Source organism: Schistosoma haematobium, chromosome 2 (genome assembly GCF_000699445.3).
Source record: "Schistosoma haematobium chromosome 2, whole genome shotgun sequence".
Classification (NCBI taxonomy): Eukaryota; Metazoa; Platyhelminthes; class Trematoda; order Strigeidida; family Schistosomatidae; genus Schistosoma; species Schistosoma haematobium.
Genome location: NC_067197.1, coordinates 3,976,606 through 3,993,938, shown reverse-complemented (window position 1 = coordinate 3,993,938; position 17,333 = coordinate 3,976,606). Strand labels below are relative to the sequence as shown.

General features: G+C 34.9%; 1 protein-coding gene across 1 annotated transcript in view; it reads left to right on the top strand.

The window, feature by feature from the left end:
- Positions 1 to 17,333, top strand: part of MS3_00000223 (uncharacterized protein) — an 88,300-nt gene that overhangs the window by 52,005 nt on the left and 18,962 nt on the right. The window contains exons 2-8 of the mRNA XM_051208071.1: positions 461 to 925; positions 7,362 to 7,691; positions 8,963 to 9,056; positions 10,424 to 10,624; positions 11,676 to 12,026; positions 13,425 to 13,897; positions 15,835 to 16,341. Of these exons, the coding sequence (XP_051067293.1) occupies positions 494 to 925; positions 7,362 to 7,691; positions 8,963 to 9,056; positions 10,424 to 10,624; positions 11,676 to 12,026; positions 13,425 to 13,897; positions 15,835 to 16,341 (2,388 nt within the window). The 5' untranslated portion in view covers positions 461 to 493. The remainder of the gene's footprint in view (positions 1 to 460; positions 926 to 7,361; positions 7,692 to 8,962; positions 9,057 to 10,423; positions 10,625 to 11,675; positions 12,027 to 13,424; positions 13,898 to 15,834; positions 16,342 to 17,333) is intronic.

Below are 17,333 nucleotides of genomic sequence, written 5' to 3'. Positions count from 1 at the left end.
GCTCTGTATAGTAGAACTGTGTTGACGTTCGTATTGGAGATTGTGACTTTGATATTGGTCGATAGACAGTTATTTTGAATTCCATACATTCTTCAATGGTAAGAATACTGTAATTGCTTTTGCAATCCTCGCCTCTCCATCTGTATCTGATCCTCCTTGTTCATCGATGATGCTTCCCACCTGTAGCTCTTCTAGAGTTACTACCGGTTCTAAACTCGGGTAAAAGAGGATGGTTGGGCATGTGGTTAGCGATCCCATCCCATAGAAAACTAACTCACTAAAAAAGAAACGCTAACCAAAAAATAGTTCAAATTCTTTTTACCAGTATTAATTAACTCTATAACAAGAATTGACATTTATTAATGTATATTATCATTGTATCTCATTGTATTCTATCGGTTATAGTTCAATTCGATTAACATATTAACCTTGTGTTCCCCTTCTCTTTTTTTTCTTCCAGTTCACTTAAATCTACATTTAATCATAAATCATAATGTCATCGAAATTCAAAAAGGATTCCTACAATTTAAAACATCCACCTTTCACAGCAACACCACCACCACCCCCACCACCGTCATCATCATCTTCACCATCATCTTTATTAAATAAACAAAATAAAAAAATGATTAAACGTTCAGTGACATTTGAACAAAGCATAAATTCAAAATCATTGTTATCTCCTATGACTTCTACCTTTTCTTCATCATCATCCTCTTCGTCTCCAATCTCACAATGTTGTACACATTTATGTAATAAACAAAATACTTATACATTTTCATATTTACTACGTGTTAATCCTCCAATATTACCCGGTGATATATTGAATTATTTAGGATTTACTAAATCTACTTCAGCAACAACAACAACAACAACATCTACACCTATCTTGTCAAGATCAAATGTCAATGCAAATTCAACTGGAAAAGTTAGTGTACATTTCGTTTTGTATTGAAGATGTTTTCGTTTCTTTTGTTGTTGTTGTTGTTCTTGTTTTAGAATTTGATATAGATATTTATAAGGAATTGACATGAAATGAGGTATAATTGTAATCATTGTTAGTAAACTTCACCCTTATGAATATAGATAGGATCAAAGTTAAAGGATAATTTATAGATATATGATTAAAGAGATTAGCTTCTAACCAGTAGATAGTAGGTTTGAAATGTACCCCAGATACTTCAGTTTAGGCAACCAGATAGAATCTATAATGCTTTATACACATAAACACCATAGCTCAAAAACCAGTACAACTGTACTCCATAAATAGGTTACGACACTTGGGGTGGGGTAAATATCCGTGATTTTGTAGCACAACTGTATCTTAATGTTCAATATGTGTATAATATCTAACAGTTTTCCGTTGATTTGACAGGTGAATTCTACATATAAGAGTATAATTCTCATTAGAGATTTTATTTCGAGCTGTAACTTTCATGTTGGTTACTTTCTTCATCTTGGAAGTTGTGATACACTACAATGTTATATTCACAATAGACAAGTGTGGATAGCTTTAGATCATTAAAATGAAGTAGCCAATGAAAGTTACACTGTTTTAAACAACACTAACACATTAAATGAACGGAAAAATACTAAAGATCGGAAAATATTGCAATTTTACTAAACACTGAAAAAAGGTTGATCATCTCCATAGCAATACTTTGAGGTTATTTTATTGCGAAGCAATAGTCTAAAGATATTCTGAATTCCATATAACGTGTTTCTCGTTTCTGGGAACATCACATGATTAATGATTTCACATACACTCTTTATGAATGTCTAGCGCAATTTTCGAATAGGTAACAGAATAGGCAGACGGTTGTAGGTTACATTAAGTTAATGTTATACAACTTGTAAGTATGCTTGTTCATTCACCAAGTGAATACAAGGTCGATTAAATGATAATGGGTTGATTTAATGAAATAATAATTCATCAATGAAAAGTTGACAAAATTCAAGAAATCTATTCATTACATAAAATATTTATTTAAGATTCTACTTTCGCATAAAGCCCCAAAATGCCCTGATACGGTTGAGGGTGGGGAGAGTCCACTCTACCTCTCGAAATACTCTCACATAGTCATGTGCATACAACCACTAACAGGGAAGTCCTACTCACTGACTTCTCGCGGGATTACTGTTGTTTACGAAACTGAAAGGACGGAAAGCGAATGTCCGTCGCTTTAATCGGGTTGGTGGACACAGGGAGTTCACTTAGAGGAGTTGGAAAACCCTGATTGCAAACCAGTAGTGCACATGGGCTCCAGTATCCTGAAGGAACAAATGGCGTATGAACCTATTGTTGGTCATCGACTACAATGGGACAGCATCTCATTATGTTGCTCCATTGCCTTGTGGATTAGACCTTTCGGTCAAAGACTCCGGGCGTGGCCTCCTAAGGAAACCACCTGTTTCAGTTTGGGCACCCGGACAGTATTCCACCCCCTACACAAATCGAATGATTTATGTGGTGCATATCTGTTTTATGTCTCCTTGTACCAATGTTTATGTGTTTAAATAGATAATAAATATAAATTTCGTATAAGAATAAAATTTGAATTTATAGTCTCCTGGGCATTTATATATATTTATTTAAATACATAAACATTGTTACAAGGAGGTACCAAATAGATATGCACCATATAAATCATTTGATTTGTGTGAGCGCTCGGATACTGTCCGGGTGCCCAAATCGAAGCGGATGGTTTTCTTATGGGGTCGTGCACGAGCATACGTTGATGATATGACATTTTTGACCTTTGTTAACTTTCTCTCAGTATGATGCCAGTTAGAATTATGTATTGCAACTGACAGTGGATTGAAATATATCCAATCTATTTCAATCAATGATGGTTCTGACCGTCATAAACATTACTCACTTGGTAGTTTCATCATATATAATACTGGTTTTTAGGCACTATTAATTATAAACTTCCAACCTATGTATATCGTAAGATGGTGGTTGGAGGTAGTCAACAGGAAACTCTGGACCTAGGTTTCATGTTATATGGCACTCATCAGCAAGATGTACCTATAATCTTGGCATTCTATTTGCACTAAGAAGGACTTGACACAAATGACATTGATCACTATCCAGTGATCAATCAATTGTAGATGTATATCATCTTCTAGTGAGACATGAAATAGATCTATCAATCTTTGAATGTTATTGTTTTACACATTTAAACTCACATTTAAAGGATAGTCTATCATGTTCAACTTAACCCAACAGAAATATATCAGTCTGTCAAAAAAAAAGAGGTTTCATACGTTAACAGACTATTATTTGTGTATATCGTCTACTGTTATTTTCTTGAATGTTTGCTTGTTTGTTTGTTTGTTTATTTGCCTATCCATTGACCTAGATTGATGATTCAACTTAGTTAAACTAGAATTCAAAAGACAGCTTAATGGTTTCAGGCGCAAAAATATTCGGATGGTTGACTCTATTTCTTTTCTTTTCTTGTCTTTCAGTAATCTGTATAGTAGTATTAGTATTAGTATTAGTAGTAGTAGTAGAAGTAGTCATTTCCCCCCCTTTACTAAATGATTATGAAAGAAAGTATAAATATAATGAAGAGGGGGAAAAAAGTGAGTAAGATTATTTTCTAGGTTATTTGTTTCTAATAAAACTCAGTTGCTTTGGGTTTCTTTGTTTTTATGAATGAAGAGGGGACTTATATATGTATATCCATTCAAATAGTGATGAGTCATGACTGAAAAGGAATGAACCTAATAGTCAAATTCGTTTATACATATTTCAATGTTCAATAGTTATGCAATTAAAACAAAAATTCAAGAGAGAAATTGTGTTTATGAGTATTAATATGAATTCCAGATAATGGAGAAATGGTTTTTCCCTTTTTTTAAAACTTTATTTTTAAGCTTTGTTCGATTATAAAATGAGTTGTCTTTGTGACGTGGCAGTATCTAATGTAGACTGGGAAAATGAAAGAAATTCTTTTAAATTATTCTTATGGAATTATTAGTTAAGTAAAGAACTATTGTTTAATAATTCATGAATTCATGAGTCTCAATTGAAGCTAGACCATCGTGGAAAAGATGGAAGCAGTGGATGGACGTTTCGTCTAACTGTGGAGCTCTTCAGTAGTGCGCATCCATCATCCCACCTCGTGAGATTCCAACTCAGGACCTAGAAGTCTCGTGCGCGAACGCTTAACCACTAGATCACTGAGCCGACTGGCATTCAATGGCGTTAATGTTTAACTTCAACTAATCCACGAAATTGAGCGACACATCCACTATTGTCATCAATGAGTTACTATCTCACAACAGATTTGGTTGAACTCCACTGGTCACTGATTCTCACTAGAACTTCAGGAAATGCCTCTTGAAGTCAGTCACTAGTGAGCAGATGATTATTATCAGAAGGGGTTTTGTGAAGATTTTAGTAATTTCAATAGTTGAAATCATGAATCATTTGGAGCTAGACCACCATGGAAAATCTGGAAGCATTGGACGGCCGTTTCATCTTAGTATGGGACTCTTCAGCACTGCGCTTTTTATTTATTTATTTATTTTATGCTGTTAGATTCTTCTTATTTTTTGGACGCACGACTAGAGAAATGAGTCAACGAGTTAGTAAATACTTCCGTTCGTGGTTAGGAAAGGCTACCGTCAAAACAATGCATAGCTTTACAAGTGATTGATCACTGGGTGGTGATCAATGTCATATGTATCAGGTCCGTCTTAGTGCAGATTGAATTCTATCGACCACACAGCTTTGTTCGATCACACTTGATCGATAGAAGTCATATAATAGATAGAAATAGGTTATTTAAATTAAATTTATATTATTCCTACTAATTTCCCTTATGGGGTTCAATCTCGTCTCTTACATAGAGCCGAAGTTATAGTAATTCGAACTAATAATCCAAGTCTTTATATTCATAAGAAATTGGTTTCATCTTTATATTTTTCTTGCCTATATTAACCTTAATAAAAGATTTTATTTATTATTATTTTCTATATTCTTTGTTCTATGTCCTTATATGCAATCTTTCTTTTATATATCACCACCATTGAATTAACTACTTCCGTGTTCATCTTGTTGTGCTAATTAGGTATGGCAACTTGGATCGATGCCCATATGTGCCTGGTCCTAAGTTGTAGTAGTCCGGATACTCTTTGTTCGCTTATTTTTCTTCACTCCCTCTTTTTCGTCTTTCAAATATACGCTTCACTGTTCAATGATTTGAGTCCTTCTTATTACATTATCTTATAGGTTTTATGAATGTTATTTCAGTATCTATATATTATTCAAGTTATTGACGTATTTCCCATTGTGAAATATAAATTCAAGCCTTCGTTATTCTTATCACAGCTACTACACCTATCATCACACTATCAATTTGTAATTTTTACATATTTTGCTTATTTATTCCACTGTAATCACTGACTCATATACTAGCTTGATTGGTATAGTAATTTCATAATATGCATATAAATATTACTGCATAGTAGAGGAGATAGTCAGTATTTAGGGAGGGAAGTAGTCGAACGCGTTGACAACTTCACTTATCTTGGAAGTCTGATCAGCTCTAATGGGTTGGTGTCTGATGAAATCTCTGAACGGATTCAGAAACTTCGTTTGGCTTGTGTCAACTTACGTCACCAATGACGAAGGCGGGATGTCCGTCTGCCAACCAAAGGACGGGTTTACTGTGCAGCAGTTCGTTTCGTCCTACATCGTGGCTGTGAAACATGGCCGGTAAGAGTAGAGGATATTTGTAGGTTACTAGTACTTGATCATAGGTGTCTTCGAAACATTGCTCGTACATCCTTGGACCACCGAGTAAAGAATGAAGTTGTTAGGAAACGAGTACTAGGTAAGGATGACAAACCAATTGAAACGTAGTCAGTTGAGATGACTGGGACATGTGTTACGTATGCCCAATCACAGACTGCCCCGACGTTCGATGTTTTATGGTGTAGGAGTAGGTTGGAAGAAAGTTAGGGGTGCCCTAACTAAAACATAGCACAAATCCATGAAGTCACTGATAAGTTGACTGAACCATATTGATAGGTGTAGGCTACTTGTTTGGGATCCGCGAGACGACTGCAACTGATTGTTAGAGGTCTTGAATGACATGGCTCAAAATCGTTTTCAATGGCACAGGTGCATCCACTCTTTGTGTTGTCTCAAATCCTAATCTTCTGAATTCTTCATCTCCCTTTCTTTTTTCTCGTTGCAAATTTGCTTCACTGAATTATACTCCTTGAATAACATCTTCAAACCCTAATGTTCCCAATTACTGCTTATACTTCTACTACCTTTACCACTATGAGATTTGAATGGACAATTGTATTTGTGTGCTAATGTGGTATATCAACTTGAACTGATGTACGTACGAAGTTCTACGTTGTTGTTGACCGACTGACTAACTTGAGGATATCACCTAAAATTCTACAAATTCCTATAACTATTTCAGTTTTATTTAAAACTCTTAACTATGCAACTGTACTATTCAATCACTGAGTTGGAGTTTAATAAGTCACATTTCCCGATTTTAATTGATTTTTAATATATCAGCTTTTCTCAGTTCTATCCTATAGATGAGTTATTCGTAATATAATTAGTAAAGGCACTACAGTTATTAACTTAAGTAACTTAGCTTTTCTTTCTCTAGTTAGTAGTATTATTATAAAAAATTGGAATTAAAATGATTTCGATAATCTTGTTGTTATCATTTTGACTGAAATTTGATCTGTCTCGGTTGACATATGTGCAGTTTGTACGGATTGTCTGAGATGGTTGAAAAGATTTGTAGCTCAGGTGGATAATTTTAATGGAGTTTTGTTCTCTGAGCTGGATGGTTTGGTCGTGGAGCTTTCATTGTTCTTCTGAACGACATCATCAGCACAAACTTCAGATAGAAGTTATAGATAGAGGGCTGGATTGAATTATCCAGTTGTTATCATTTTGACTGAAATATGATCTGTCTCGGTTGACATGTGTGTAGCTTGTCTCGATATTATCATTATGACACAATTTAGAATAGATGGAATGTAGCTAACAGTGGAATCCATGACTCTCGTTTCATTTCTTCTTAATGTTAGTCATTTGGATTTCCCTGTATCCCATAGTTGATATTCACTTTTGGATTATTTGTAATCAGTAACTGCTGAGTGGATAATATGATGGTGTTTGTAGCGAACAAACTCTGTTCTAGTGGTGGAGTGTATGTCAATTCTTGGATGCAGGTACATTCAGTTGACGAATCACAAATGGGACTAGAGATGAGTCTTAGATTCCATTGCCTGCCACATCCTATTTATTCAACATTCCCGTTACTGTTTTAATTATAATCATTCTGTAAAAATGCATTACTTTTATTTACTAGGTCAAAGTCATTATCTGCATAAATCAAGAATATAATAATCGTAATCATAATCACAATAATCAAGGTTTAGCAATAACAGCTACAACAGCATTGAAAACAGTTGGAAGTTTATTCTCATCAAATAGTCCTTTAAATACTATACATTTAAAAGTGAACAAAAGTACTTGTGATTTTTCATCGAATTCATCTTCATCAAGTTGTATTCAAATTGATGACAATAAAAGAAGTATTACATTGTTAGATCCTACACCATCACGTCGTAGACGAGGAATTGGTGGCGTCGTAAGAAATTATAAATTTGATAATATTGTAACACAGGATACATTGAAAGTATGTTATTGTTTTTCTATAGAAAAAAATATCTATTGTGTGTTAACTTTATACGTAATGTATTTTCTGTGTACATTTAGAATCCATTTGGATAAGGTTTAGATGTGATTAGAGATAGTTGACAGGAAACCATAGACTCAGGTTTCATGCTATTTTGGGTTTGTCAACATGATTTATCTGGAATGTTGAGGGAATTGATGCTCGGATTCAAGTATGCTTCATTCAGCTTTACATTTTAGAGAATTTATCACTGCTATATCCGAGTAACGAATGACTTCCTGTAAGACTGAGGTATTTACGGTTAATCCAGTAGTGATTAGCGACAAATATGATGTTTATTTAAGCTTTTCATACTGATTAGATTCTATCGATTAAATTGGATTGTGAACATCAATCTAAGTAACTCAATATCTTGTACACCATGTTTAGATATAAGTTGGTGACTGGAAGGATTTAACATAAAGCCCTGTTTGACCAAGCTGCTATGAAATTCAAAACTCTTTATTATGGTATATTTGGAAGGAGTGTACACTTCTTGTAAGATTCGAACCCATATCATTCATAGTGACGGTGAGTAAAACTGTTAACAGATATTAACGGTCGTAGCTTGTTACTAGTTATCTCCAACCAATCAATAATGAATATGTATAGAATTGTACGCAGAACCATGTCATGAATTTTTAATGGTCCAAATCGACAGTATTACGGAGCAAGAAAGAGAAACACTAGGGAAGACGATAACATTACAAACAGAAAAGAGGAAAGATATGTGAACATAAGAAATGTATACTTCGAAGAGAATTAATGAAATCGACTAATGGAAAGTGTAATGAAAAGATGTAGGATGATGTTCAATGTTTCAATAAGTACTCAAATTTTTTGTTTTCACCATGTCACTTTGCTTTGATTAGTTGTCAATATGTAAACTATAGTGTTTAATTGAAACATTCGTTAACATTAGTTCAAACTATAGATAACTTAATAATTGAGGTCATGAGTCAATTAAAACTAAACCACCATGGAAAACCTGGAAGCACTGGGAAACCGTTTCGTCTTAGTGTAAGACTCTTCAGTAGTGAGCATCCACGATCCTGCCCCGCGGGATTCGAACCCAGGTTCTATCGGTCTCGCGTGCGAATGCTTAACCTGTAAACAATTGAGTTGACATCCAGAAGGTATTAATGTCTGATTTCAACCAATCCACATTTAATATATTTTCAAAGTTTTCGTTTCTTGTTTTTTTTTCAAACAAATAAATATACGATCTGTAGCGAGAGTTTTATTCTATGGTTCTCAATGATGCTTTATGTGCTGTGTTGAATGGAAAAGATAGTTGTATACTAACTATTGGACATAAAGCTACTGGTAAGTTGGTCTGTGTTTTTCTCATTAACTGAATTAACCACTTCTATGAATCCAGTGTTCATCTTGTTGTGTTTATGAGGTATGGCAACTTGGACCGATGAACATATGTAATTTATATTTGAATGCTAGATGGATGGGAGTAATCGGTAGAAATTTCTATATGGCAGAACTAATGGTTCTCGTGGGATTCGAAACCTAAAGTACAATTGCTCTCAAGGCTAGGGATCAACATTTCTGATTAGTGTCAGCTTACATGAGATTATGTCTAGCATAACCTGCTATCAATTATCTTCAATCACCTACAAATGTGATTATTGGTATCATTCGGTCTTAAATATTGAAATATGTGGTTCACTAGCATTAAAAGCAGTCGAATCCAGGACACACCTTTCGTCCCATTCGGGATTCGTCAGCTGCATGTAAATGCACCTCCGAGTTGATTTTCACTCTGGGACTCGAACCCAGTACCGTTCGCTTCAAACGTCATTGCATATTGCACAAATACCAATAAGAGATTGACCAATTTCAGTCTTAAACATCAATGGGAAGATTCAAGTAAAACAATACCAAGTGAATTTATGTGGTTCATGAATCTTAAATTGAATGCTTCTTGTTATGATAAATCAATCCTACTGAATAAATGTCAATCAGTTGTTAGTTTTTCGTTCAATTTTCAGTGCGAAACAATCATTTCGTTTCTCTCTTTCTCTCTCTCTTACACACACATACATACCTCATTTAACGTGAATTTAACTGTGTTTTTTGTCGATATGATAAAAATTTAGGATAATACTTGTTGTTTAAATGTTAGTCAATAATTGAGGACCAACTGATTTCCATATCCGATGATAGTTCATTTAATAATTGAATTCATTAGTCAATTAAAGCTAGATCACCATGGAGAACCTGGAAGCACTGGACGGTCGTTTCATCCTAGTATGGGACTCCTCAGAAGTGTGCATCCTCATGAGATTCGAACCTAGGACCTGTCGGTCACGCACACAAACACTTAACCTTTGGACCACTGAACCGGCCGGTATCCAACGGTGTTAATGTTTTACTTCAACCAACCAACGAATTTATTTAAACACATAAACATCGGTACAAGGAGGCACCGAATACATATGTACCACACAAATCATTCGATTTGTATGAAGGCTGGTATATTGCCGAGGTACCTAAACCGAAGTAGGTGGTTTCCTTAGGAGGCTACTTCCGAACCTTTGACCTAGAGGTCTAATCCATAAGGCAATGGAGCGATGTTAGAAGATGCAGTTCCATGACAGCCGGTGAATAACGTTATTTGTTCAATGACTAAGTGTCCACAGTATTTATTGTATATATGCATATATTTGTTCCACACTCAGGTAAAACACATTCAATGATTGGTTATGATTACTCACCAATGGAATGTGGTATTATTCCATGTGGAATAAGTTGGTTATATCAATTATTAAATTATCAAAAACAATGGTATAATACAAGATTTTCTATAAGAATATCAGCTGTTGAAATTACTGGATTAAATGAAGAATTTCGTGATTTATTAGCAAATACAAAAGCATCATGTGAGTGTAATTGGATTATTATTATTATTATTATTATTATTATTATTATAAACTGGTATCTGTAGAAGGCTGCTAGGGTTCAAGCTATCACGAATTCACTTAATCTGCGAACGAGACACAAGACTCGGTGATCAAAGACCAGTAAGCTAGCTATTGGTGCGTCCCAGCCCCGCTAACTAGAGGGAGAAGTTCAAGCTTGGAATGAGGAAGTATATTCTGCAAACTGCCAGAGACGAGCGATAACAACAAACACAATTCAAAACGTATATATACAGTACAAAACCGTCATTGGGGAAAGTTACCAAGTAACATACTAAAAAGACACAACGAACCAATAGCATTTAAGATATTTCCCAGTGGGAAATACGACATGAAGGTGACAAGAGCGCCTTTAGCACGAAAACAAAAAATTCAAATTTTCTAAATAAAATTACAAAATTAGGTCCTTTCCCAAGTGAGTTCTGGGGATCTAACGTCCCCAACAAAGGTATTGTCCTCTGTATGATATCTCGATAGCTGTTGTCAAGATTTCCAAATGTTCTGACATGAGTATCCTTTGTAGTTTCATCTTTTGGTCCTCTATGACGTGTTGGTATATGCGTATCCTGTAATGTGCATCAGTCATCATTAGGTGTATCGTTTTTCTTCCACTTTACTTAGCTATTCTTCATCCCATTGGGTGGTTGATTGGGGGTCTGCAGTTTACACTTGTTGTTAGAACATGCTGACGAAGACATTCGTGGGAGCATCATCTCAAAGTTGAAGCGTATTTATTATTAGTTTAGATAAGGTAAAACTATGACATAAACGTGAGCCAATCAATACTTGGGCAATTTTTTCCTTTTGTTCAAAATTCACTTAATTGACTATCAACTTAGATTTTTAGAGTAATTACTAATGATCATTTCAAGACGGAAAATATAGACTAATGGTTATAGTGAAACTTAGTTACTAGGATTCAGATAATATTCAGCACTTGATAAGCATGTTATCTGTTATCATCTCACTACAGATAAAATCTTATATCAATTGTAATTATCATTTATTTCAGATGATGAAGAATATTCTGATAAATCACCAAGTCATTATTTACAAACAGCAAATAGACCAATGCAACAGAAGAATTCAACTTCATCATCATCACCATCATCATTCATGAATAAAATTAGTCTGGGAACAAATTATGAAAAGGCGCAAACAATTTCTGCTCATATGATTGATAAATTATCACATCTATGTGAATTACGTGCATCAACAGCTGAAAAAGCCGCTTATCTACTTGATACAGCATTATCAAATCGTACAGTACATAATTGTAATCATTTATCCGGTCTATCACATATGTTATTTACATTACATTTATATCAATGTAAATTAGAGAATAACAGCAGTGAAATGAGTAGTAAGTTAATATTTATGTTTATGATTACTTTTGATGGTTGGCAGTAGATGTCGGCTTAGGCTTCAGTGTGAATATTAACACTAAGATACATCGTACAACATCAGATGAAACGAGGGATTTTGAATTTCTTTGCTAGCCACTAACGAAATTGCCGTTTATTTTTTGTTTAATATTTTTGCTTACTATTAAGTAGTTTAATTTTTATAACAAAAATATGGAGGACTTCAAGAGTTTTGCTTCAGGATAGGATTGTTCTCATGTTTTTGTTTTATAAGTGTATGTAGAGTTACAGTGTACTGTTTGTAGGATGAGGCATAGTATATATATAATCTTCAGTATAGGGTTATGGAAACTGTTGAGTTTTTGATTGATCATGAATCGATCAGTGTTAGACGACCATTGAAAACCTGGAAGCATTGGACGGCCGTCTCGTACTCAACATATTTTGTGTCTGTATTTTAACTGTATTAACAATTATTTCCGGAATAATCAGTTGCTAATTTATCGCGTAGACACAGACAACTACGTTCTGTTTCATGGAAAATTTTAAAAATATATGGATTTCTGAACAATACGAACGGATGTGTACATTCTTGAGATGACCTTGACTTCTTTCAAATTTAAAATGTCGTCTTTAACCGTTGTATGCCTAATCTAACCATTACGAAGTCTGATTTAATCAAACCCTTGGCTCACTTTACATATCTTGGACATGTGTTACGTATGCCCAACGACCGACTGCCTCGACGTGCGATGTTCAGTGGTATAGGAGTAGGTCGGAAGAAAGCTAGGGGCGGCCAAACCAAAACATGGCACAAGTCCATGAAGTCACTGACAATTGGTCTGAGTCATGTTGGTAGGTGTAGACTACCTGGTTGGGGACCGCGAGATGATAGCAACCGATGGTTAGAGACCCTGAATGACATGGCTCAAAATCGTTTGCAATGGCGCAGGTGCATCTACTCTTTGTGTTCTCCCAAATTTTGATCTCCTTATTCCTCCTTGTCTCTTTTCTTTCTCCTCTCAAATTTATTTCACTGTATTATACTCTTTAAGTAACATCTCCAAACACTAATCTGCCCGATTACTGCTTATACTCTTATTACCTCTACTACTACGGGATTTGAATCGACCACTACACCTCTATGCTAATGTGGTGTGGCAACTCGAACTGATGTACGTGCGTACGAAGTTCTTCGTTGTTACTGACTGAGTGACTGAAGATTTTGGAAGTCAAGAAAAATCCTAGCTAGCTTTTGTCAGTATGTAATAAGTATTTCTATTTGTCATTATATCATGATAATCGTGTCTAGATTAGACAAATAACAAACAAACTTAATTTACAATACATTTCTTATTCATTATGTATAATATATGTTATTTCTATTGATCAACTAGTTTCCGGTGGTAGAACAAAATTTCATTTCCTTGATTTGGGTTGTGGAAGATATGGACAACATTCAATTCATGTAAACAAATGTGTTGAAGCAGAAAATAATTCAAATTTCAATAATCATTCAAAATTCAATAAAAATGAAAACACTAACAATACTACTAATTCCCATTCTCCTACTTCTAGTGATAGTAATAATGTTTCAAAATTTTCAACTTCAGAAGATTCACTGTCCAATTGTACAACTAATCTTAGTCAAGAATTAAAGTCTATAGAATATAGAACACTTTCAAAAGCTCTTTCTTTATCTGGTATTGGTAGTGTTTTATTAGCTTTATTAACTGGTCGACGACAATTACCATATCATGATTCTTCACTTACTTATTTATTACGTGAAGCAATAACTGGCAATCAAATTCAACCATGTATCTTAGCTCATATATCTGAAAATGTACAATATTATACAGAAACATTACAGGTTAGTTGTATTGACTAATTATAAGTATGTAAATGTTCAAGAGATTATTTAATTATGAATATTAAAATTATCTAACATCTCTCTAGGATGAGTATACTGCGTGGCAGTTCGTTCTTTTCTACTTCACAGCTGCAAAACGTGGCCATTAAGAGTAGAAGATACTCATAAGCTACTAGTATTTGATCACAGATGTCTTAGAAATATTGCTCGCATGTGATGGGATCAGCGAGTAAGTAATGGTGGGGTTAGACATAGGGTATTAGGTAATGATGCTAAATCAGTGGATGAGGTTGAGAATTTTCATCGACTGAGATGGTTGAGTCACGTGTTATGTATGCCTGAACACTGTTTACCACGACGCACAATGCTGACTAGTGTTGGGGATGTTTGGAAGAAAGTTAGAAATGACCAAACTAAAACGTGGCATCAGTCGTTGAAGTCACCAACTTCTAGTCTGAGGCATGTTGGTAGATGCAGACTACTTGGTTGGGGTCCGTGTGGTTATCTTGACGAGTAGTAGTTGGAGACTGTGGGTGACATGGCTCAGAAACGATTACGATGACGTAGGTGTATATACTCTTTGTCTTCCCTTAAACTAAGAGATTAAAATTGCTTTATATCGTTCGGTCTAGGAACTAATTCTTTCTTCCTGTACTATATCCTTATACACAATCTTTCTTTTATATATTACCCCACTGAATTAACTACTTCTATGAATTTGGTGTTCATCGTGTTGTGCTAATGAGGTATGGCAATTTGGATCGATGCATATATGTGCCTGGTATTACGTTGTAGCTGACTGACTGAACATCTCTGGTTGTAATAAACTCCTTATACAGTAATTCACCCATAGCATTAGGTTTCACTCTGTTATGCTTGTGCGAAAACAGTTCAGTTGCACGAAAGTGGTAGACAGGATTTTTCTTTAGATGTCTATAACTATACAACCGTGTGACAGTATTGGTGGAAGGGAGGGAGAGAGTGTGGGATTTCGGTATCTTTTACTATAAAAACGTCTGAGATTATCTTCAACTATCCAATATTTAAGATCTAAGATTTTTCTTCATATGTCAGTTCATCTAGTGGGTGAGTACTGCCTGTTGGAGAGTAAATATCACTAAACATTTCAAATCAAGCATCAGAAGTTATATGAAACTCTGTTCTGAATAGGGTAGGGTACCAGACATACTGGGTCAAAAACACAAAAAGGTGAAATTTAGGTCTTGAAATAAAATCTTTTGTGCAAATACATTGTAATATGCGACACATAGCCATCAATTGGATAGGGAAATAACCAAAAATGCTGGGTACTATACATTTATTAAGCATTATAAAGTGGCCCTCAAATGCTCTGGTACGGCAGATGGTGGACAGAGTCTGCACTCTCCCTCGAAATACTCTCACATGGCCACGTGCATATAAACACTGACATGGGAGTCCTACTCACCACCTTCTCGTGTTATTACTGTTGTTTACGAAATTGAGAGGATGAAGAGCGAATGTCCGTCGCTTTAACCGGGTTGTTGGACAGGGACAGTTCATCTAGGGGAGTTGGAAAACCCTGATTTCAAACCAATGATGAACATGAGCTCTAGGATGTTGAAGGAAAAATTGGCGTATGAACCCATCGTTGGTCACCGGCTACTATGTGACTGCATCTCCTGACGTTGCTCCACTACCTTGTGGATCAGACCTTTAGGTCAAAGGTTCCGGGTGTGGCTGCCTAAGAAACCCATCTTCTTCAGTTTAGACACACGGGCAGCATTATAACGCACACACAAACCAAGTGACTTGTGTGGCGCACATGTATTCAGTGCCCCTTTGTACCATTATGTATGTGTTCAAATAATAAAAAATAAAAATCTAGGATAATCCTATATATATATATATATATATATATATATATATATATTTTTTTTTTTTTTTTTCTGTTACAGGTTATACAACTTGCTACGGAAATTAATCGTCTTAGACGTCGTAAGATTGTTATCAATCATATTGGCACATTAACTAAAGATCATGAACTATCATTACCATTATCATTGAATGCTAGTAAAAGTCAAGAAGAAATTGGTTCATCAACATCAAACGATACAGATACTGATTTTCTACGTGTAAATCAATCAAAACATCTACATAGACGACCAAGACTTGGTCGATTATCATATGCTAGATCATTAGGATCATGTAGTTCTGAATTAGATTGTACATCAAGTGGTGAACAATCCTGTGATACAGTAATTTATGTTGGAAATAATAAATTATTACAAGGTGAACGTCGTCTAAGTGATAGTCGTATTACATCATATTCTATTAAAAAACTAGGTCCAAGAGGATTAGCTGATGGAAGTATAGATATAATGGATAAAACACACAGTTGTAGAGGATCATCAGAATTAATAGCTTTGAATGATGAAACACTTAAACAACATTCAATGGATCAGGTAAGAACAATAATTCAATTTATTACGTAATGACAAAATATTGATTAAACTGATTTACTTAGTTAAGAAAACAAACGAATGAATTCTTGTAATAAGCTCTGAGAGGTATTTCCTGGAGTTCTAGGGAGAAGTAGTGACCAGTGGAGTTCGACCACGTCTGTTGTGAGATAGTAACTCATTAATGACAATGGTGGACGTGTTGCTCAATTTCGTGGATTTGTTGAAGTTAAACATTAACATCGTTGAATGCCGGTCGGCTCAGTGGTCTACAGGTTAAGCATTCGCGCACGAGACTTCTAGGTCCTGAGTTGGAATCTCACGAGGTGGGATCATGGATGAGCACTGCTGAGGAGTTCCACAGTTGGACGAAACGGCCATCTAGTGCTTCCATGTTTTCCATGATGGTCTCAATCATTGAAATTACTATAATATGCACAAAAACCCTTCCGACATAAATATTTGTTATTTTTTGGTTGTGTGAATGAAAGTTGAGGAAAGGTCTTAGGTTAAAAAAACGTGAGTTCTAGAATTCGATTAGATACACAGACTAACACAAACACACATACATACTTACATACATACAAATATAAAAACAATACACCAATATGGCAACATGTTTATATATAGTTAGATATACAGAGTCAACTTGTCTCAGAATATAATAGGTTACTAGTATTATTATTATTCCAATTTTCTTCAGTGTTTACAGTGAGATTATAATTTATGGACGACCTATGAGTGACGCCAAAGTGACCTTGAGATTGTCTACCTAATTACTAAGGCAAAATGAGGGTTGTAAAACAGTTTGAAGAATAAGAATTATGAATCACAACCGATGATTAGGATTAGGAATTAGATTTACAATTTTTCATCACAAACTGATAACAGCTAAAATGCCAAGATACTATTTGGTCAAATGAGTAAATGAATTTCGCGCTAAAATCCAAGACCTGTTATCTTAAATCTGATTGGTCCATTCACAATTCATAGTT